The sequence below is a fragment of the Thalassophryne amazonica genome, chromosome 11 (assembly GCF_902500255.1).
Source record: "Thalassophryne amazonica chromosome 11, fThaAma1.1, whole genome shotgun sequence".
NCBI classification, from domain to species: Eukaryota; Metazoa; Chordata; class Actinopteri; order Batrachoidiformes; family Batrachoididae; genus Thalassophryne; species Thalassophryne amazonica.
In genome coordinates, this window is record NC_047113.1 from 71,088,866 (window position 1) to 71,114,123 (window position 25,258).

General features: G+C 39.1%; 1 protein-coding gene across 1 annotated transcript in view; it reads left to right on the forward strand.

Annotated features, from left to right (window-relative positions):
- si:dkey-237h12.3 (teneurin-3) overlaps positions 1–25,258 on the forward strand; it is a 515,809-nt gene that overhangs the window by 425,383 nt on the left and 65,168 nt on the right. Inside the window, 1 exon segment of the mRNA XM_034182118.1 lies at positions 15,640–15,889. Coding sequence (XP_034038009.1) covers positions 15,640–15,889 — 250 coding nt within the window.

Below are 25,258 nucleotides of genomic sequence, written 5' to 3' on the forward strand. Positions count from 1 at the left end.
GGGTTAGCCAGTACATGGCCCTCAGTGAGGCAGTCGGAGTCCGTGGACATTTTTAAGTCAAGACTTGAAACCTATTTTTATTGTCTTTCTTATGAGTAGTTTTTATTTTGTTATGTTTTATTCTTTTACTTCTGTTTTTAATTAGGTATTTGAATTTTTTCATTTTTATTTATTTAGTTTAATTTTTTATGTTGAACTGTTCTGTGTGAGGCACCTTGAGACAGCTTTTGTTGTAATTTGGCACTTTATAAGCTGATTAAATTGCAATTGAACAACATTTTATTGAGTCTTAGTAAAGTAAATAAATACGAAATTGGTTACTGGATCCTTAAACTTTGGACATACACGTAATAAACTGTACATGGTGGATCCTTGATCTCTGGACATAAACAGAAATAAAATCTGTTATTTTTTGTCAAAAGCATTTCTTTTCAGACATTATTATTGGAATGAATGTCTTTCCATACCTATGAGCTGCAGCTCTTGCAGATGTGCTGCAGGTCAGGTTTATAAAGATCATTTTGGGAGGAAAAAACATTTTAGTCGATTGTAGTTTATTTATGAGAGGTGTCATTTTATTTAAAGCGGCGATTCGTTTTGAAGTTATTAATTCCGAGCGGACTCTGTCTCGGCACAGAGCCGCGCAGCGTTTAAAGCTGTGACAACGGAACGGAGGACGATTCTCGTTTCTCGACTTCAACAAGACAAGAGTCCCAGTTAGTGACTTTAATCCACACAAAAGTGACTCATGATATTTTAATGGCTTTCAGAGGGGTGAAGAAGCGGACTTACCGCTTCTGAAGAGCAGCGAATCAAAGAGCCATGAGCCATTGAATCGAAGCGTGAATTCAAACTGGAGTCGCGCTGCAGAAACAGTTGATTACAGACAGAAAATCGTAACGGTCCAAAATAAGCGTAACGGTCCAAAATTATATATATTATATATATATTATTGTTATAATGCTATGAGAAAAGCATGGTTAGCATTAGCATAGGTAGTCATGCTAGCCACTGTTGTCACTAAGTGTGGACAATAGCAGTCATGGCTTATGTATGCTAGGCCATTTGTGGTTATTGTTAACATTGTGCAGTCATGCTAGCTGCTGTTGACGTTAATGACAGATGGTGGCAACCGCAGTTGAAGGAAGGATTAGCAGTCATGTGAACCAGTGTTGTTGCTGACTATGGATGATGGCAGCTGCGGTTGCTGTCTTTGGTTGTTAGCATGAACATATACAGTCATGCTTGCCACTTTTTGAGCTAGGGGTGTCTCACACTGCTCCAGGAAAGCACCTGCCTTTCATGTTTTGCAACTCTCGCAGCTCCACCTCCACATAACTAACTCAGTCAGGTGTGCGCAGGCAATCCAGAACTGGAAAACACCAGAGTTAATTAACTCGGTGTCAGTAAAGCAGATAAACATGGAAAACATGAAGGTCAAGTGTTCTCCAGGAGCAGGGTTAGACTTCCTAGTTTACAGTAACTACAGATGATGGCAACCACCTTTCATGGTAATTGTTGTTTGTCATTAGCATCATGCTAGCCACGGTTGATGCCAAGTACAGATGATGGCAACAACAATTAATATAATTGCATAATATATCAATAGAGATATCATATTTGGCTTCAATATTGAGGTATGATAATTTGGTCATATTGGTCAGCCGTACTGTCAACTCGTTGAAAAGTTTGAATATGAATTTACATCTACATTTTAAAAAAATGCTTAAAGTGGCAGGGGGTTAAGAAGGCTGTAGGGGTCTGGAGTACCAGAAGCTGAAGGCTTTTACCCATGCTACTGCTCACCAGAAGCATTCACTGAAAATAAAGTGTGAAGGACCTAAATGAGAAGGTGAGGACTTTTTTCAAGCATATGAGATGCAAATAAAGAAAATGCTTAAAATGGCATGGGGGTTAAGAGGGCTGTAGTGGGGGAGTCTGGGGAAAGCCCCCAAAAGCTGAAGATTTTTAGCCATGCTAATGGTCCCTAGAAGCATTTACTGGGAAAAAAAAATGTGTGACGGACCTAATTGACATGGTGAGATGCTAAAGAGCTTCGCTCGTTGATGTCCACCACATATACATATTATAATGGCATGCGTCATCTGTGGTTAACATTAGTATATACAGTCATGCTAGCCACTGTTGGTGCCAAGTACAGATGATGGCATGTAATCATCAGAATGTAAATGATGTTAAACAATCAGAAACGAATGGTTTAATTTAGTACATTTCTGTGCAGAAGCACTCGATCTCTCACATAGCCGATTCACTCCGTACCTCACTTGACCACCTGAGTTTGTCTCTCTCACTGACAACCACACCTGCTCCTAATCCATCATCAATCCAGCACCCACTAACTATCCAGCAGATGGCAGACACATATCTTAACTGCTATTACTAATAAGACTACGACTGGTGTTTTTATTTATTAGACTTTCACACTTTTCTTGCACTTCATTGTGAACAGCAACAACCAGCAGAGGGGCTCAAAGGATGTCGCTGCACTAACACTTTTTTTTTACTAATTTTAATGAGTGAGCTCATTACTGGATTGCAGAAGAGTTGAGCAAGTTTTGTTGAGCTGATTCTGAATCACAACTTTTCCTTTTATCTTTTCCTTCAGTTAGTCTTCTTAAAAAATATTGCGACGTCTATTTTCCTCTTGTCTCATTCTTCGGCTTTGCCGATCCCCCGTGTTTTCACTTTTGCCTTTCCTGTGGAGCATTTTGTCAATTATCTTTTGATACAAGCTCTGTAAACTAGATAATTACTGACTAACCTTCCAACACTAAATGAAAATTATGTGTGTTTGCTGCCGAGGGTTCACAGGAACATGCAGGATAAATTAAAACCGTGTTATAAATAAGTAATGTTGTAATTTTAATGCTTTGCCACTGTCAGAACATGGCGTCCGTGCACTTCTGAGAAATTCTTGTTCATTTCATTGACAGACTGATGGAGTATTTCAATGATTGATGTTAATATCACAGAGTTGCACATCTACACAGATTTATGCACCTGATGAAGAGTGTGTTTATGCATATTTCTGCCTGTCGGCACAAAGACTTTTAATCTCGAGTTTGCGCTGTTTTTTTATGAAGCAGCAGGTGAATTTGTGTATTCAGGAGAGGCAGCAGGATGGCCGTGCATTTTAAGAGGGAAGAACTCACAGAACTGAGAGGAATGATTTTGACCCCTAAATACAGGAGGCAGAGCGTGTGAATAAAGTCGAGCAACAGCAATATCCCGCTGAAATCATTCAGGAATGACATCCACTTTCCTGATGTGTGTTTTTTTTTTTTTTTTTTTTTTTTTTTTTTAACTCAAACACCAGGACACAACAGCAGATGTCCTTTGGGTTTGCTGCAAAGTCCAAGGTCCAGTCACAATTTTATACAATATTTTTATATAATAAATAAATACAAAGACAGATGACAGATTCAAGGAAAAACCAACAAAATTTGTATTTGTTCAGATGTATATGTGCCACCAAGTCTGATGTTTCGATGTTGGTACAAGTCTTAGCAGTCAATCACGTTGTGAAATAGTTAAATTTATGGGGTTTTATGGGGTTGATAGAGATCCAGATGTGGATTCTGCATTTAAGTAAAAAAATAAATAAATGAAGTCACTTTCAGGAGCGTACAGCCACTACTTCTTGGCATTGTAAGGATCCAGTTGAGGTGGTTCGGGCATCTGGTGAAGATGCCCCCTGGAAGTCTCCCTAGGGAGGTCTTCCAGGCACGTCCAACTCACAGTAGGCCCTGGGGAAGACCCAGGACACTCTGCCCCTGTTCTGTGGAATGATCTTCCTGCATCAATAAAACAGTCAAATTCTGTGGAGACTTTCAAGTCCAGACTTAAGACGCACTTATTTTCCCTTTCGTATGGCTAGCATACTGGCATAGTATAGTTCGACGCCTTTTACCCTTTTAATTCATTTTATTAGGAAACAGAGTGTGCCGTGGCCTCAGCGTTACCTAAATTCTGAGTCTTTTAGTGAAGCTTAGGGCTCGTGGCTGGCGATCACCTTAGTATTTCCTGTTTTTCTTGTTGTTTAATGCTGACAAATTATACTGTATTTCTTGTCTTTCTGATGCCTGATTCTGTTTTTCTCTCTGTTTAAGGTGCAGCTCCATCCAGAGATGGGTGTAGTATTTGTGCTGGAGACCCTCCTGTCCTGTGCACCAACAGCATTTCCTGTATATTCGTTTTGTGAATTGTTTTGTAATTTATGTCTGTAGCATGGCCCAAGCAGAGTGCCACCCCTTTGAGCCTGGTCTGCTTGAGGTTTCTTCCTCAGAGGGAGTTTTTCCTTACCACTGTTGCTCTGGGGGTTGGTATGGCTAAACCTTACTTGTGTGAAGCACCTTGAGGCAACTTTTGTGATTTGGCACTATAAAAATGAAAATAAATTGAAATTGAATTGACTGGAGCAATTGTATTTACCAGCTGGCTTGTGAATGCCTCGGGATTCCTTGGGAAGAGTTACAGGAATTGCCTGAGGATAGGGAAGCATGGGATGAGCTGCTTAGTCTGCTCCCACTGTGACCCGGATCAAGATATACTGCAGAAAATGAAGTCAAACATCTCTGTTGGACAATTGCTAAATAAAATTTCATGGAGATCTGAATAAGAATGTGGATCCTCTTCAGTGAAATTCACAGTACGTTGCAAGAACTGGACACACAATAAAAAAAAAAAAAGAAAATCATGAAGCAAAGATGTTGCGGTGAATGAAGCTTCTGTTGTAATTTATAATACAATGATAAGCATTAAACACTAACGAAATATGTAGAGTTGTTTACCTTCAGGTATAACACTGACATATTTGAGATGGATTGTCCCATGTTTTTATAAGAACATTGTTGATCAATTTATTACCTCCGCCAACGATGTAGTGTTTTTATTGGTGGGTGTTTTTTGATTGTTTGTAGGGTAAATCCATAAGTAATAAACTGTTTTCAATGGAATTTGTTGGGCAGATGTTCTGGGATATAAGTGGTGAGTTAAGTGGATGTGATCTGGAATATCTTCCAGGGTTCTCGCCAGGATTTTTTCATAGCATAGGGGAGAACTTGGCATGGCATGGCATAGCTGCACTGTGAGCGCTGCAGGCACAAGTATTGTAGGAGGGTGTGGGGGCATCACCCCCCCCACACACACACACACCCAGAGAATTCTGAAGTTTATAAGCCTCTGAAACACTATTTCCTGTATTTTGATGGCCAAATTTTGTGAAGTAAAGCCTAAGATTCCTATCTTTGTTACAGCTATACATTAAAGCCAAAAATAATATTTAACCAAATGAAGGTCTCCTCTGCAGCTTCAACCTCTTGCTGGAGACGTTTGGAGACATTTTCCTCACATTTTGAAGAGCAGAGATGTTCTCCTCTTCCTTCTGCACTTTAGGTTTTGGTGTTCAACTCTATCACTGGAGGTTTTTGAAGTGCATCTGTATTCACACGGTTCTCTGCACAGCAAATGTAGAAATGTTCTTGATGTGGGACAAAAGAAGAAATATGTTTAATATATAAAGAAACGAGCCACAACTCCGTCCAGCCACACTGATGAACAGTTGCTGAAAAAAGCTCTTCTCAGCAGGGTGATGTCTGTCACTTATTCTTCTGCTTTTTGCTCATTAATCACGTGGTTATGACTCACAGACTGTTTTGCTTCTTAATTTTCGCTTTATTCTGGAACACATGACCTTCGCAAACACGGTGACTGTGAGACATGCTAAACCTCCATCAGAAATGCACCTGCTGAATCACAGAGAAAGAGGGGTAATTAGCAATAAAACACATCGACGACCACTAATTAGTACTGCATGTGTGTAGATAGACTTACAATCATGCATATTTCGTGTTGCTAACTGGGACGTTAAATAATGTGTGACATGTCCTTTGAAACAAAAAAAAAAAAAGGCCTCCTACATTGGTTGAATCACAGCATGGGGGCCCAAATCACACTGTAGGAGATGCAAATCACAGCATAGGGGTCCCTTCACTCAACTGCGTTGGGGAGAACCCTGATATGTGGAAGAATGTTTGGCACATAGCAACATTTGTAACTCAAGATGCTATCAGACAGTGTTGATGGAATTTGGTGAACAGATGGATAATGTCCTAGAAAATGAGGTATTCATTTTGAATATGTGGCCTTGGAAAAAGTATGCTCTCTGAGTGTCTTCTTGTTCATTGATTATTATTCCCTGTTTGTTGTTTTTGTTTATTGGACTACAGAATATTAAAAACAAGTTTTTTTCTACACCTGAAAAGCTCTTTTAAATTAAAATTATTCTTAAGTTAAAATTCTGTGCACCATATTTAATTGTGAAAGCTAACATTTGGTCTGTTACTGATGTGCTAATAAACAGGCGTTCACATAACGGGTACTCACGTGTGCTAAAATTATGCTATTGTTAAATTCATGCTTTCTGCACAGCAGAAGGGGAGCGCTTCTCAGGTGTAAACCAACAAAGACAGATCGTAGGAAAAGTGCTTACCTTTGTATTTCCTGCTGCACATCATTTATTTTTAGCATGCTTGAGCACCAGTTATGTGCACGCCTGCTAATAAAGTAAAAATTGAAAAAACCCAAAAGCAACATATATAGACATACTAGCGTGCCTAAGACATGCATGGCATGGTGAATTCAGACAGAGCTGATGTTAATGAAGTGATTATATACAAACAAGAAAACTATAACGCTGTTGCATGGCAGCTTTTTTCCCCTCGGGTCAGTGATCAGCTGGGACGTCACAAACCTGACCCTAGACCTCATGAATGTGTGTCCTCAAGGCAGGAAAACCGATCCCTGATCTTCACTGTGAGTGGAGCAGAAGTGACAGTGTGGTCATTTCCGTGCAGAGAGCGATTACTGTATTTATTACGTTCCGGTGCACTGTCTAATAGCTTATGGTAAAACTTGAGCGTACTGTAAACTGAGATAAAAGAGTAAACAGCCCAGAGAAGGGCTGTTTGCCAGGACGCCTTGAATTTATTTTTATTATAAGCTGAACTTCAGCCAAAGCGCTTGACTGCTGCACTGCTGCGGCTGATACATGTGCTCCACACTGCATTACACTACTGGATATCACAATTGTCTGTCTGTGCCAAGCATATCAAAGTGCTAATTGACAAAGAGACATTACATTCCTGGGCAGATTGCATTGACTATTTTGTTATTTGTAGTATTGTTTCTGCTTCAACCTTTCGCTTGGCGACTTTCATCACACTCGGCGTTTGATTCAATGAGCAGGCGCATGGATCACGGTTCAATTAAAGTCCCAAGGTCAAGCGTTTGATGGCGTCACGCGTAAAGCTGTCCCCTGGACCTATTTGTCTTTGTTAGGGGCTCGTGTTGGTTGTTATCGGATACAAAAGACGGATTGGTCAGATCATCCTGTCAGGAGCCTCCTCAGACCGTGCTTTCATTTGAATTTGCCCTTCAATCAATTAAAATCGATGAAAGGAACTAATCAGAGGAGGGACGAGCGGTGTGGCGGAGAGTGCTGGATTTCACACACTTGGACAGCTGTATTGGCATCCGGGGTAACTCTGCGGGAGAACGCCATTATGGGGCCACTCAACGGTGTCATAGACCCACTAATTAGGACAGAAGTCGGTGTGAACTCAAACAAGTTGCTGGATGTGAATAATTATGTGCTTCCAGCATGCGCCTCTTGCCTTTGATGTTATTTTCCACTTTGAAGAACATTGCAGTGTTACACTACCCCACGAAAAACCAGTTAGATCTGGTCCTTGCTGAAATATTAATCTGTAGTAACTCACTGAGTTTGGTGACTCCTCATGCAGTTATTAGGAGGTGTTTGAATCCTTTTTTTTTTTTTTTTTTGTGGCAGGGGGGGGGGGGGGGTGCGCAAATTTAAAAGAGAATTTTTCAGAAATATATACTTTACTCAGGGTTCTATAAATATGATTGCAAGTGTTTGTGTTTTGTATCAGGACTACTAAACGTTTTAAAAAATCCCCACAATACTTGCTCAAAGGATCATTCTCGTTAAGAGAAAGACGCAGTTAGATTTTGGTTTCGATCAGGTTGTGTATGTGAATTTCTTTAGCACAATGAAATTAAACATTTTCAACATTTTAATGATGTTTCTCAAAGATGATCTTCATGGACCTTAGTGAAATAATCAGTCTGAATAAAATGAAGAACCCACTGCAAATGTTTGGATATGGATTGTGTTATAACATGAAAAATAAGGTGTTTTCAACATTTTGATTGTTTCCTCAAAAATGTGTCACCTGATTGGAATGAAATGTGGGAAAATAATCAATCTCATTAACTGGAGGAACCATAAGGGTACTATCTTACTGGGCTGTGACTGCTGAAGAGCAGTTAGAGATGCAAATTAGCAACTAATTACGCAAAAGAGCAACAATGTTGCAGTTCGTATCTTACTGAAGTGGCCACTCGCACCTGAAATGATGACACATTTGCACACAAAGTGTTCAACTCTTATTATCCTGTTGTCATCTGTGTGAATAGACTGTGGAAATTCCCCTAACTGTACCCAGTAAGGACAAAATAAAATAAAATAAATGATAAAATAATAATTTAAAAATAATAATAGGAATATAGCCTATGGTAACTCCATGGCGGGCGGGGGGGCGGGCTGGAACCAAAGTGTGGATAGTGCACTCTCTGACATGGTGAATGATGTCCTTCATGGACAACAATTTAATGACTTCCACAAAAATGTATCAAGTCATCACCTTCTTCTTCTTTGTCTTTTGGCTGTTCCCGTTAGGGGTCGCCACAGCAGATCAATCGTTTCCATCTCACCCTGTCCTCTGTATCATCCTCTGCATGTCCTCTGCATGTCCTCTCTCAGCACATCCATGAACCTCCTCTTTGACCTCCCTCTTCTCCTGCCTGGTGGCTCCATCCTCAGCATCCTTCTCCCTATATCAAATGAAATCGATTTCCTTTATATAGCGCCAAATCACAACAAACAGTTGCCCCAAAGCGCTTCATATTGCAAGGCAAAGCCATACAATAATTACAGAAAAACCCCAACTGTCAAAACGACCCCCTGTGAGCAAGCACTTGGCGACAGTGGGAAGGAAACACTCCCTTTTAACAGGAAGAAACCTCCAGCAGAACCAGGCTCAGGGAGGGGCAGTCTTCTGCTGGGACTGGTTGGGCCTGAGGGAGAGAACCAGGAAAAAGACATGCTGTGGAGGGGAGCAGAGATCAATCACTAATGATTAAATGCAGAGTGGTGCATACAGAGCAAAAAGAGAAAGAAACACTCAGTGCATCATGGGAACCCCCCAGCAGTCTAAGTCTATAGCAGCATAACTAAGGGATGGTTCAGGGTCACCTGATCCAGCCCTAACTATAAGCTTTAGCAAAAAGGAAAGTTTTAAGCCTAATCTTAAAAGTAGAGAGGGTGTCTGTCTCCCTGATCTGAATTGGGAGCTGGTTCCAGAGGAGAGGAGCCTGAAAGCTGAAGGCTCTGCCTCCCATTCTACTCTTACAAACCCTAGGAACCCTAAGATAAGATGGGACCTGATTATTCAAACCCTTATAAGTAAGAAGAAGAATTTTAAATTCTATTCTAGAATTAACAGGGAGCCAATGAAGAGAGGCCAATATGGGTGAGATATGCTCTCTCCTTCTAGTCCCTGTCAGTACTCTAGCTGCAGCATTTTGAATTAACTGAAGGCTTTTCAGGGAACTTTTAGGACAACCTGATAATAATGAATTACAATAGTCCAGCCTAGAGGAAATAAATGCATGAATTAGTTTTTCAGCATCACTCTGAGACAAGACCTTTCTAATTTTAGAGATATTGCGCAAATGCAAAAAAGCAGTCCTACATATTTGTTTAATATGCGCATTGAATGACATATCCTGATCAAAAATTACTCCAAGATTTCTCACAGTATTACTAGAGGTCAGGGTAATGCCATCCAGAGTAAGGATCTGGTTAGACACCACGTTTCAATATATGCTGGGTCCCTCCTCTGCACATGTCCAAACCATCTCAATCTCGCCTCTCTGACTTTGTCTCCAAACCGTCCCACCTGAGCTGTCCCTCTGATATGTTCATTCCTAATCTTGTCCATTCTTGTCACTCCCAAAGAGAATCTCAACATCTTCAGCTCTGCCACCTCCAGCTCTGCCTCCTGCCTTTTTGTTAGTGCCACCGTCTCTAAACCATACAACATAGCTGGTCTCACTACTGTTTTGTAAATTCTCCCCTTCACTCTTGCTGATATTCTTTGGTCACAAATCACTCCTGCCACCTTTCTCCACCCACTCCACCCTGCCTGCACTCTCTTCTTCACCTCTTTACTACACTCTCCATTACTTTGAACAGTTAACCCCAAATATTTAAACTCATCTACTTTCACCACTTCTACTCCTTGTAACTGCACTATTCCACTGGGCTCCCTCCCATTCACACACATGTACTCAGTCTTGCTTCTACTGACTTTCATTCCCCTTCTCTCCAAAGCATATCTCCACTTCTCCAGACTAGACTCAATTTGCTCTCTACTCTCACTACAGATCACAATGTCATCTGCAAACATCATAGTCCATGGGGACTTCTGTCTGGTCTCATCCGTCAACCTGTCCATCACCACTGCAAACAAGAAAGGACTCGGAGCTGATCCTTGGTGTAATCCCACCTCCACCTTTAATGAGTCTGTCATTCCGAGTGCGCATCTCACCACTGTCACACTATTCTTGTACATGTCCTGCACTATCCTAACATACAACCCCTGGCAAAAATTATGGAATCACCGGCCTCGGAGGATGTTCATTCAGTTGTTTAATTTTGTAGAAAAAAAGCAGATCACAGACATGACACAAAACTGAAGACATTTCAAATGGCAACTTTCTGGCTTTAAGAAACACTATAAGAAATAAGGAAAAAAAATTGTGGCAGTCAGTAAAAATGGAATCACTCAATTCTGAGGAAAAAATTATGGAATCATGAAAAACAAAAGAACGCTCCAACACATCACTAGTATTTTGTTGCACTACCTCTGGCGTTTATAACATCTTGCAGTCTCTGAGGCATGGACTTAATGAGTGACAAACAGTACTCTTCATCAATCTGGCTCCAACTTTCTCTGATTGCTGTTGCCAGATCAGCTTTGCAGGTTGGAGCCTTGTCATGGACCATTTTCTTCAACTTCCACCAAAGATTTTCAATTGGATTAAGATCCAGACTATTTGCAGGCCATGACATTGACCCTATGTGTCTTTTTGCAAGGAATGTTTTCACAGTTTTTGCTCTATGGCAAGATGCATTATCATCTTGAAAAATGATTTCATCATCCCCAAACATCCTTTCAATTGATGGGATAAGAAAAGTGTCCAAAATATCAACGTAAACTTGTGCATTTATTGATGATGTAATGACAGCCATCTCCCCAGTGCCTTTACCTGACATGCAGCCCCATATCATCAGTGACTGTGGAAATTTACATGTTCTCTTCAGGCAGTCATCTTTATAAATCTTATTGGAACGGCACCAAACAAAAGTTCCAGCATCATCACCTTGCCCAATGCAGATTCAAGATTAATCGCTGAATATGACTTTCATCCAGTCATCCACAAGTCCATGATTGCTTTTCCTTAGCCCATTGTAACCTTGTTTTTTCCTGTTTAGGTGTTAATGATGGCTTTCGTTTAGCTTTTCTAAATCCCATTTCCTTTAGGCGGTTTCTTACAGTTCGGTCACAGACGTTGACTCCAGTTTCCTCCCATTCGTTCCTCATTTGTTTTGTTGAGCATTTTCGATTTTTGAGACATACTACTTTAAGTTTTCTGTCTTGACGCTTTGATGTCTTCCTTGGTCTACCAATATGTTTGCCTTTAACAACCTTCCCATGTTTGTATTTGGTCCAGAGTTTAGTCACAGCTGACTGTGAACAACCAACATCTTTTGCAACATTGCGTGATGATTTACCCTCTTTTAAGAGTTTGATAATCCTCTCCTTTGTTTCAATTGACATCTCTCGTGTTGGAGCCATGATTCATGTCAGTCCACTTGGTGCAACAGCTCTCCAAGGTGTGATCACTCCTTTTTAGATGCAGACTAACGAGCAGATCTGATTTGATGCAGGTGTTAGTTTTGGGGATAAAAATTTACAGGGTGATTCCATAATTTATTCCTCAGAATTGAGTGAGTCCAAATTTTTTTCCCTCTGCTTGGTCTAAAAAAGTAACTGTTACTGACTGCCACAATTTTTTTTTCCTGATTTCTTATAGTGTTTCTTAAAGCCAGAAAGCTGCCATTTGAAATGACTTTAGTTTTGTGTCATGTCTGTGATCTGCCTTTTTTCTACAAAATTAAACAACTGAATGAACATCCTCCGAGGCCGGTGATTCCATAATTATTACCAGGGGTTGTACTTCTCTGCCACTCCAAACTTCCTCATACAATACCACAACTCTTCTCTTGGCACCCTATCATAAGCTTTTTCTAAGTCCACAAGCACACAATGTAACTCTTTCTGTCCTTCTCTGTACTTCTCCAACAGTATTCTCAGAGCAAACATTGCATCTGTAGTGCTCTTTCTCGGCATGAAACCATATTGCTGCTCACAGATGTTCACCTGTTTTCTAAGCCTAGCTTCTACTACTCTTTCCCATAACATCATGCTGTGGCTGATCAGCTTTATGCCTCTGTAGTTACTGCAGCTCTGCACATCACCCTTGTTCTTGAAAATAGGAACCAGCACACTTCGTCTCCACTCCTCAGGCATCCTCTCACTTTCCAAGATTTTATTAAACAATCTGGTTAGAAACTCTACTGCCATCTCTCCTAGACATTTCCATACCTCCACTGGAATGTCATCTGGACCAACTGCCTTTCCACTCTTCATCCTCTTCATAGCAGCCCTCACTTCTTCCTTGCTAATCTCTTGTACTTCCTGATTTACTCTCACCACATCATCCAGCCTTTTCTCTCGCTCATTTTCTTTATTCATCAGCTCTTCAAAATAAAAAATAAATCGCCTTACGCCGCATCTCCTTGTACTCCTGTCTACTTTCTTCATCTCTCCAACTATCCCAAAACTTTTTCGCCAACCTCTTTCTCCTTATGCTTTCCTGGATCTCTTCATTCCACCACCAAGTCTCCTTGTCTTCCTTCCACTGTCCAGATGTCATATCCAGTACTATCCTAGCTGTCTCCCTCACCACATCTGCAGTACCTTTCCAGTTGTCCAGAATTGCTTCCCCTCCAACCAGTGCTTCTCTCACCTGCTCACTAAATTTCACACAACAGTCTTCCTCCTTCAGCTTCCACCATCTGATCCTTTGTTGAGCTCTCACTGTCTTCTTCTTCTTCTTTACCTCTAAAGTCATCCTACAAACAACCATCCTATGCTGTCTAACGACACTCTCTCCTGCCACCACCTTACAGTCTCTGATTTCTTTTAGCTTGCATCTCCTATAAAGAATGTAGTCCACCTGTGTGCACCTTCCTCCACTCTTATATGTTACCCTGTGCTCCTCCATTTTCTTAAAGTAGGTATTCACCACAGCCATTTCCATCCTTTTTGCAAAATCAACTACCATCTGTCCTTCCCCATTCCTATCCTTGATACCATATCTACCCATTACTTCCTCATCACCTCTGTTCCCTTCACCAACATGCCCATTGAAGTCCATTCCTGTCACCACTCTTTCATGCTTGGGCACACTCTCCACCACCTCATCTAACAGACTCCAGAACTCTTCTTTCTCCTTCATCTCACAACCTACCTGTGGGGCATATGCACTGATGATATTCATCATCACCCCTTCAATTTCCAACTTCACACTCATCACCCTGTCAGACACTCGCTTAACCTCCAACACACTTTTAAAATACTCTTCCTTTAACATGACCCAAACACCATTTCTCTTCCTGTCCTCACCATGGTACAACAACTTGTATCCACTGCCGATGCTCCTGCTCTTACTTCCCTTCCACTTGGTCTCTTGCACACACAATATGTCTACCAATATGTCTCCATCATATCAGCCAGCTCTCTCCCTTTACCAGTCATACTACCAACGTTCAAAGTCCCCACTCTCATTTCCACCCTTCTAGTTTTCTTCTTCTCCCGCTATTTCTGGCAATGTTTTCCTCCTCTTCTTCATCGTCTTTGCCCAGCAGTAGCCCAATTTCCTCCGGCACCCTGTTGGGCAACTATGCAGACTACGAATCGAATTCCCATACCGGATCGGTCGCGGCCCGGGTTAACAATGTCCGCCACCGATCCGGTATGGGAATTTGATTCTTAGTCTGCATAGTTGGGTTGGCTTGTTTTACGCCAGATGCCCTTCCTGACGCAACCCTCCTCATTTATCCGGGCTTGGGACCGGCACTCAGAATGTACTGGCTGCACAACCCATGTGGCTGAGTTATCAAGTCATCACCATGAAAATGAAATAATCTTATTAAATGGAGAAACCCATTAAATTATGGTAACTGTGCAGTGGTAGTGGGTTTGCCTCCCAAGGATAAGATACCCGATTCAAAGATACCCATGCTTCAATCTGGATTTTTGTCTGGAAGACTATACGGTGTAAGAAAATATGTCAAATCAATATGTAGGATCTGAGGTAGTGTCCCCAACAAGAAACAAATGTGAGCAGCCAAAGGGACTATTGTCAAAACAATGTATCATTGGGGGCTATCAATAATGCATCATCCATCTGTCAGTCTGAACATTTTCCAATATATCTTCAAGGCGTTTAGATCCAAACTAACCAAACCTGGTACATGGGTAGTCTCAATGAAGGTAATGATCACCATAGCAACAGTGAGCTGATTGGGTCAGTCATAAGGTCAGTGATTTCTAAATCATGTTTTGGCTCAAAGAGACTAACTCAACTCACTAACCCACTTAAGCTGGACACAAAATTTTGACACATTCTAAAACTCCAAAGCACCTGCTACTGTAGGTACCACATTATCTTATTGCTGTGTTTTCTGGAGTATAAATCACACTTGTCAAAAAATGCCTCTTGAAGAGGAAAAAACATATATACACTAGAACATTATTGTTGCGTTATGTTTTGTTTTATTTTTCAAAAGCATTTTTTCTTTCATTATTGGAGTTTATTTTGCTTAGTGATTTGTTTCCTTTGAAAGCCCTATATGAATAGTTATTGTAATTATTGTTATTAATAATGAACACGTGATATTTTTTGGAATATATCAGTTACACCAGAGTATAAGTCTCAGAACTTTCCAAAGTCGTATAAAAAGAAAATGCAACTGATAAGCTGGAGAATATGATATATTCAGCACTGCCAACCTAAATATTTCATCTGGATTCCAGAAAACTATTTGCAATCATGAAATCATTAATTTTACAGTTTTGGAATTAGACTGGGCCAGTTTAGAAGCACTCGGTCAAAAATATTTTCATCACATCAAAAACTGGTGAAAATTGAGTAGCACTTAATTATTTGCAACAGTCAAGTTAACAATACTACTTTTCCATAACACACTTGTATAATTAGCTACATGATCCAAGTGTTTCATAGCTGTTGTCGTGGGATAGTAAACAAATCACATTACATTTTTGGTACACTGACATTCACTTCGCTGTCATATCTGTACATCAATGGTGTTTTGTTTTCCAGGCATTCTTTACAAAGGCTGTGGAGAAAACCAGTTCATCTCTCTCCAGCCCCCTGTGATCTCCACCGTCATGGGCAATGGGCGACGCAGAAGCATCTCGTGCCCCAGCTGCAATGGGCAAGCCCAAGGCAACAAGCTGTTGGCGCCAGTGGCTTTGGCATGGGGCATCGATGGTAGTCTGTATGTTGGGGATTTCAACTACATCCGCCGTATTTACCCATCTGGCAATGTTACGAGCATCATGGAGCTCCGGTAAGATCAATGGCTTTTTTTTTCAAGGTTACCTCAGTGCTCAGTAACCAGAAAAATACACACTACTCTTCATTAAAATACAATCCAACGCAACAGTCCTGTGTTAAATTGAAAATAGAGATGAAATGTTTGATGTTTAGTTTCCACCTTCAGCTGTTTCTGTGGTGATCCAGTTGTATAATACACTCGAATACTGTAATTTGTGGAGGTACTGTGCAGCATTAAGGTGATTCTCACAGTTTGTAAACTTGGTGGCTAAGGAGGGCCCTTAAAAAATGAAATAAAGGAACCATCATTGTGTGGTACACATGATGTATTATTCAAAAAACTCTCAAATAGATCATTTGTTGTTATCTCACATCAAGGTCCAATTTCAGGCTACTGGTAAATTGACCCCAACATAAATTTTCCAAAAATCTCTGATATTGTAAGACAAAAGAAACTGGTTTCCAAAATTCTATGTTGCCATCTCTACATAATGGCTGAGATACAGCTTGTTGAATTCTCAGACTCAACATGTAGCAGCTGAGTTTTATTTTCACTTTGATCAATGCTCAACAATAACAGCCTATAAAAGCCCATTCCCTACAGAGTGGAAATTCCAAACTTTGCTACAACGTATTATAACAAAAGTGAGACTAAAGGTTCTCACTTTGCCAAGTTGTAAACATCTTCACTGGAAAGCAACCAGACCTCATGTTTGGTCTTCAACATCTTCAAACACTTCTCCAAGTTTTCAGGTTTTGATGTTTTTGAAGAAAGGTCACTTGGTGGCAAAACATTTTGAAGAGTAAACTCGTCATTAACAGGTGTAGATTGAACGTGAGGGGGCGCCGGTGCGTGCACTCGTGCAAAGATAATTTTTAAATGTTCAAAATTTTTCACGCATAAATATCATGCAACAAATATGAAGTGGTAGTGAACGTTGCGTGATCTACCCTTTCATTTTATTTCACAAAATTAACAACATTTATTTAGTACTGAATTGTATTAAATACCTTTATTTCAATGTTATATTGCAAAATTGCAGTACAGGTCATTTTATTGCTGGTAAAGTATGTATTTTGGGGGGATTCTTATGGGAACCTGGGAACTTGCATTAGGGAAGTTATAGTTCAGAAGAATTCATCTAATAAATCTTTGATGAAATGTTGGTCTCCCCACTGACTCATTTTGACAAACCTATTAATTTTGTTGCAACTGCAGCAGACCTGTGTACATGCTGTCATACTTGTCCAGCAGATATCCAGCAAAACCTTTGTCTTAACTACTTCCCAACAGGATCTCTGGTCGCACCATTTTTTATTCATTTGCTGTGTCTTTGCTGTTTCCATTTTACTTTGATTTACATAACTTTATTTTTTTTTGGGGGGGGGGGGGGGGTACTGTCAATTACAGTTGAAGGTTTACTGCCTTGCTTTGGTTCCATGATGTCAACATTAGCATTTGTAGTGACACAACGTTGCTTGATTGTCAAACAGCCTGCGGGGACATCTTTTCCAGTGTGTCATGGAGTTGTGTTGGGTCAAAAATACAAAACTGTTTCCAGACAAGGTGAATTTTGATGATATTGACAATATATTATTGCTAATCCTCTATTTTAAAACTAAAGACTGACATTAAAATTGATGAGAAGAAAATAATTTTTCTGACAATGGGGGAAAAAAATCAAAAATAACTACTCTTTTAAATGATATAGGTTGTAACAGTATGAATTACAGTAGTTTCACATTTACAGTTCTGTTGCAAAGATTTTACGTATGTATATAGTTTTTTTTTGTGTGTGGGATCCTGAATTTTTTTTTTTTTTGGACACTGCAACTTGAATAACAGAATGTCAGTTGCACAGATCATTGCTCTGTCCATACAAGTTTGTAATCTTTTCCCAATCCATCTCCATAATTACAAAAGGCATCCTGTTGTCAGGGTGTAATTGGGATGATTTACACCATCATTCCAAGTTGGCTTCATTCAGCAGTGACTGATTTGGCCAGTTGGCGCCTTTCAAAGTGGCAGATGTTGATTAACAGTACTCTGGGTCATCGTCCATCAGGACACACGTACATGTCAAACATGTGACTTCTTTCCGAAAAGGACAAACGTCACTAATGCCTTCGAGATATTTGGCTGGTAGTTAGATGTTGACTTGTTAGGTTAATGTGGAGATCAGAGAACAGAAGCTTTTGGGTTCATGCACCCAGATGAGACTTTCAAAATAAGACTTTCTGGTCCAAGACTTTGTGAATGTGAAGCACATTATCAAGCACAACATTTTTAAAGATAATTATGGTTTTCTATTCTCTCCAAGCAACTGTACACGATTCTCAGCAGAAAAATGTAAAATTCCCACTGTGGACTTTCTCTGCTATATTAAATTTGAGATAAACAGCAGACGCCGTGAGGGAGCCTGATTTCAAATAAAAACAAGGGGCAACAGCACCACAGCGCTAAACTCCAGCTCAAATGATTAGTCACCAAATTGATGATCTGAGTAGCACAAAATATATACTGTGCTAATGTCTTTCTTATTGAATTTATAAAGTAAAAAATAGGGTCAAGAGACCCTGAAGTCCTTTGGACAAAGAAAGAATAATTTTGAACAAATGTGTGGAAACCGACATTAAGTGAGTCACTCACTCACTCACTCACTCGCTCGTCTTCAGTCTCTTATCCGGGACCAGGTGGTGGGGTCAACCCAAACTTCCATTTCCCATTAAATTTGTATGTATTTATCTGAAATGGTTTAGCCTTCTGGGTTCAGTCAGAGTCCAGCTTTCTTCCAAGGAATGTCTGTACCAAATTTCACAAAAATTTTATGAACAGATTTTCTGCAGTAAAGGGGGCCAACAGGGATTCAATCATAAAGTCCAACTTATCCCCAAGGATTATCTGCAGCAAATTTCAAAATCATTCACTCAACAACTTTTTAGAAATTCATTAGAAGGCATAGTGGACATTGCATGTGAATTTAGATGCCATTAGTCCTGTGGACCTTCATCAAAAGGCATAAGTGCAAGTTCAGATTCATTGAAGGCTTAAAAAATGTGGGGTTTATAATTTTTGTGTTGAACTGAGGTCAGCTGGTGTTTACTGACATTTTAATGGGCTTCAGTTGTTTTCAACAGTTATTATCTTGTTTTTAATGAGCTTTCTGCACCAGATTTTAAATGGTTTTAACTGAGTTTATTTGGCTGGTGTGTGAATATCACATCAGTATCATATAACTCCTGCAACATCTCTAAATCAACTAACAACCGATTACACTGGATTTAAAATCAGAAAACTGGAGTTTAATCACTCTTGTCTGGTAGTCAAACTAACTGACCATCTTTGAATTTTATTGTAAAGTTGTGACTATTTTAAAGCATTTTTTTTATTTACAAATGCTTATTCATGAGCAGCACAATTGATAAGGAAATTAATTGTAATTAATTGCAATTTCAATTTAAACTCAGATCTGGACACATGTATCTGTCAGCCAGTTGATTTGCAGGTTTTTTTGTTTTGTTTTGTTTTTGAAAGTACAAATAAAACAAAAACCTTCACATTGCTGAAGCTTTGAATTTATGGCATATTCTTCAGATTACAATATTTTCAGACAGATAAATTAACAAAATAAATAAGAATTTGTTCCATTAGGTTTCAAGAAAACTTGCAACATTTTTTTTGTGTGTGTGTGTGTGTGTGTGTGTGTGTGTGTGTGTGTGTGTGTGTGTGTGTGTGTGTGTGTGTGTGTGTGTGTGTGTGTGTGTGTGTGTGTGTGTGTGTGTGTGTGTGTGTGTGTGAAAAAGTACAACCCCAATTCCAATGACGTTGGGACGTTGTGTAAAATGTAAATAAAAACAGACAAGATATTTAATGCTCAAACTGATAAACTTTGTTTTTGTGCAAATATTTGCTAATTTTGAAATGGATGCTTGTAACACGTTTCAAAAAAGCTGGGACAGTGGTATGTTTACCACTGTGTTACATCATCCATTTCAAAATGAGCAAATATTTGCACAAACAATAAAGTTTATCAGTTTGAGCATTAAATATCTTGTCTTTGTGGTGTATTCAATTCAATATGGGTTGAAGAGGATTTGCAAATCATTGTATTGTTTTTATTTCTATTTTACACAATTTCTCCAACTTCATTGGAATTGGGGTTGTATTAGGCATCCCACAGTTCTAATAAAAGTAGTGTGTGATGGGCATCAAACACCCCCCTCCCCTTTTTTATGGACATGCCAACATAAAATCTGTTCCAACAAAAGCAATGTTTTTTTATTCCATGATAATAATAAAAATAATAATAATAATATAATAATAATTTATTTGTAAGTGTACCGGCCAGTAGAATACCACACAAGCACAGTTCCAAGTGATCATGCAATATTAAAATGATTGTAAAACACAATTACGCATACTTTAAGTCTCAGTTTTCTTAAAATAGTTTTTGAGGACCTGTGACTTATACTCTGGTGCGACTTTTATGCTGAAAAATCACATGTGAATAGAACCAAATTTTCATAGCGATTATCATCAAAGTTGAAATCCATCACACATTTAATTTATTTCTGAATATTTATCAGGTTTTCATCATTTTTAATGCATTTATGATGCAATAAATGTGTCTAAAACATTTGCACAGTAATTATATATATATATATATATATATATATATATATATATATATATATATATATATAAAACATACACACACACACAGAATATATATGAACTGTGGTTCCCATGAAGTCTGTATTTACTGTCTGGCCTCACTGGCAAAGGCAACAGTTGGCAGAATCAATATTTCAATTTTAGCGGTCAGATTGAGAAAAGCAGCAGAAAAGCTGGATGGGGATTTCGAGCAATAGGAAAACAAATTTTCTCTCTGTGGGTTGTAGCTCTTTGCCACAGCACTGCATCTCTGCTTTCTGCCAAACAGATCATCACAACTTCCTACGTGTTTTCATGTTGATTCTTCAAGGGGATACTTTAAACTCTGAATTTCATCTGTTTATTTCACTAAACTCTGTCAGAAAAAAAAATAAACTATCTTTATTCACTTTCAAGTCTTTACTTAGTTACAGTTTCGGTGAGAAATGATGCTGCTGACAAGGCTTTGAAGGAGATGATAATAAGGAAACTTTCTGCTTCAGCAAATAACGTGACGATAGAAAAGTGTCCTTTTGAAATTTACAGATCTCGTCTTGATGTCTTTTCTTCTCTTCCTGCTCTCTTTGCCTGGTAGAAATAAGGATTTTAGACACAGGTAGGTGCATTTTCATGCTGCATGCTGCCTCAGTGTTTCCCCTGCTCATTATCATCATCATCTTTATCATCTTCATAAATAAAGCAACAACTCTCCCTTTTACAGCCACCTTTAACACCAGTGATTACTGTGTAATTATAGCAAACCAATTAGGGCGTAATTACAGCTTAGTGAACGCTCAGACTGTCAGAAATTGTGCTTGTGATCACTGACAAATGACCAGGATGCACACTGCAACACAAATCTAAATGTATCACAGAAGGCCTTTACACAGCAAGTGTGACAAGACTCAGAAACCGAAGAGCTTGATGCAGATATATAATGAAAAAAGAGAATGTCACTTCGGAAATACGCAACCAAATGTGTGTGTGTGTGTGTGTGTATATATATATATATATATATATATATATATATATATATATATATATATATATACATATATATATATATATATACAAAATAAAAATCACCACATATAAAATGTCATCTATTTATATTTATTGGAAGTTTTAAACAAAAGAAGATGGATGAATGCATCTGGTGCAGAATTTCTTCAATTAAAGATTCATTGTAACAAATTTTGAGACGTAAGTGTACATACACCTTGACTCAGTACTTTCAGACTCAGTTTTGTCCAACTGTACATGTTCAAGCTTATCAAAATCATTATGGGTGTTCAGTTTGTTACAGCTCTACACTGATCAGCCATAAGATTGTGACCACTCCCAGGTGAAGTGAGTAACATTGATTATCTCGCTGCAGTGGTAGCAGTCAGTGGGTGGGACATGTGAGGCAGCACGTTAACGTTTTGCCTTTGAATTTGGTGTTTTGGCTGCAGGGAAAATGGGGACACATAAAAATTTGAGTGACTTTGACAAGGGCCAAATTGTGAGAGCTAGACGAGTGGGCCAGAGCATCTCCAAAACTGCAGCTGTTGTGGGATGTTGCCAGTTTTTGTCGTGGTCAATACCTACCAAAAGTATTCCAAGGATGGAAAACCAGTGACAGAGTCAAGCATACACTTCGGAGTGAAGGCTGGCCCGTGTGGTCCAATGGTGCTAGATACCATTGCACACCTTTTCAGTCGGGGGTGTTTTGGTCGTCACATTGTTATGGTTGATCGGCGCATTTCCATATAAAGTTATGCTAAAATATTTGTAACAAGACTATTTTATTTCAGTTTTCAGTTTTTCTTCACTTTGTCAGATTGTTAAGGGGTCAATGGTTTAGAGGCATCAAAATAAATCCCTCTTTAAGCAGGATAAAAGATTCCAGAAATTTGTGCAATTCATTTCTGAATGACTAATTGGCATAATTTATGGTTAATTGTGGTACTTTGGCCGTCTCTCCAGATTTAACCCTTAAGTGACCAAGCTATGCTAGCAACTAAAGTGACCGAATGAGTCCATTCATGACCTCGTTTTTAATTCATTAATATTCTATAACCTCTTCCTCCAGTTAGTGGGTCACGAGGGCTGGAGCCTATCCCAGTAGTCATACAGCCAATATATTTCATACATTTTTAAGGGCTCTGTTTGTATTTATTGTACCTGCAACCCCTGACAAAAATTATGGAATCACCGGCCTCGGAGGATGTTCATTCAGTTGTTTAATTTTGTAGAAAAAAAGCAGATCACAGACATGACACAAAACTAAAGTAATTTCAAATGGCAACTTTCTGGCTTTAAGAAACACTATAAGAAATCAAGAAAAAAAGATTGTGGCAGTCAGTAACGGTTACTTCTTTAGACCAAGCAGAGGAAAAAAATATGGAATCACTCAATTCTGAGGAAAAAATTATAGAATCACCCTGTAAATTTTCATCCCCCAAATTAACACCTGCATCAAATCAGATCTGCTCGTTAGTTTGCATCTAAAAAGGAGTGATCACACCTTGGAGAGCTGTTGCACCAAGTGGACTGACATGAATCATGGCTCCAACACGAGAGATGTCAATTGAAACAAAGGAGAGGATTATAAAACTCTTAAAAGAGAGTAAATCATCACGCAATGTTGCAAAAGAGGTTGGTTATTCACAGTCAGCTGTGTCTAAACTCTGGACCAAATACAAACAACATGGGAAGGTTGTTAAAGGCAAACATACTGGTAGACCAAGGAAGACATCAAAGCATCAAGACAGAAAACTTAAAGCAATATGTCTCAAAAATCGAAAAATGCACAACAAAACAAATGAGGAACGAATGGGAGGAAACTGGAGTCAACGTCTGTGACCGAACTATAAGAAACCGCCTAAAGGAAATGGGATTTACATACAGAAAAGCTAAACAAAAGCCATCAATAACACCTAAACAGAAAAAAACAAGGTTACAATGAGCTAAGGAAAAGCAATCGTGGACTGTGGATGACTGGATGAAAGTCATATTCAGTGATGAATCTCGAATCTGCATTGGGCAAGGTGATGATGCTGGAACTTTTGTTTGGTGCCGTTCCAATGAGATTTATAAAGATGACTGCCTGAAGAGAACATGTAAATTTCCACAGTCATTGATGATATTTTGGACAATTGAAAGGATGTTTGGGGATGATGAAATCATTTTTCAAGATGATAATGCATCTTGCCATAGAGCAAAAACTGTGAAAACATTCCTTGCAAAAAGACACATAGGGTCAATGTCATGGCATAGGGTCAGTGTCAACGAGCAGATCTGATTTGATGGAGGTGTTAGTTTGGGGGATGAAAATTTACAGGGTGATTCCATAATTTTTTCCTCAGGATTGAGTGATTCCATATTTTTTTCCTCTGCTTGGTCTAAAAAAGTAACTGTTACTGACTGCCACAATCTTTTTTTCTTGATTTCTTATAGTGTTTCTTAAAGCCAGAAAGTTGCCATTTGAAATGACTTTAGTTTTGTGTCATGTCTGTGATCTGCTTTTTTTTCTACAAAATTAAACAACTGAATGAACATCTTCCGAGGCCGGTGATTCCATAATTTTTGCCAGGGGTTGTATATTGGTATTGTTATTGATGACAGATATTCTGAAATTTTATCATATAATTAATTATTGTTTTTTGTATGATGAAGTCAAAGCCTGTAATATTAAAAACATGCGTGTCTTTCCAGTGTTGTAAATGATCCTACATTACTTTCCATTATCTAGGCCACACCACTGGGACAATTCCTGTACTAAAAAACAAAACAAAAACGCAAACTATAGGACAAGTAAATTGACATATTTATGATCAGACATATTTTTCTGATTAAAAATATCACAAAGGCTCATACAAATATTTGTTTCAGGTCATATACGGCCAGATTCAGTCACTTGAAGACAAAAACAAAAGCTGTTAAACAAAAGTTTGTAGTTGGGACCTCGGCAGCAAACTTGACTTTGAGAGGACTGATTCCATGAACTGGCTGAGTTTGAAAATATTGATTAATGTCAGAAATGTTTGCATGAATTCATCGTCTCTGGTGTATAAACATCTTTTGGTCTATATATTAAAATGCAATAAGTGCAACAATAGACCTATGCAGTGAAATGCAGTCCAGTAGAGCTCTAGGTTTGTCGAGCTGACTGTTTGTGTTTGGCACATGTGGAAATCACGCTGCAGCTTCGTGGTCATAATTAAGGACAAAAAGAAATAAATAAATAAGAGCAAGTAAAGCTGCACAAATGCAAATGACCTAAATTGTAAGACAAGTGGAAACGGGGCCAGAACTACATTCTGTACTGATTTTTGCACAAATGTAAAAGGTAAACTCATTAAAGTCAGCGGCCTGTGTTGAACTTCCTCCTCTCACCTCCTGCTGTGCCGGCTTCATGCTTAGATCCAAGTTTTGTTTTTTGGTGTTTTTTTTCTTTTTCCCTGCCCCTTGTGGGCTTTGTGAGCTCTTTGGGAGTACTGGAAAAGATAACTAAAGCTTTCATGTGCAGTCAAGTGCAACACGACTTGTCAGTCACCAGAATAAACTTTGTTTTGGTGTTCGTCCACCAGCCCCGTGTAGTTCTGATGTTGTAGAACGGATCCCGGCAAAGACCCGACACCCTGACAGTCCATCGGAATTCTGTCTGCTTTCGCTTTGTTTGTGTGAAACCTGAATGGATGAAAGGTAAAAGGCATTTTGTCTTGTATTTCACCCCAGACATGG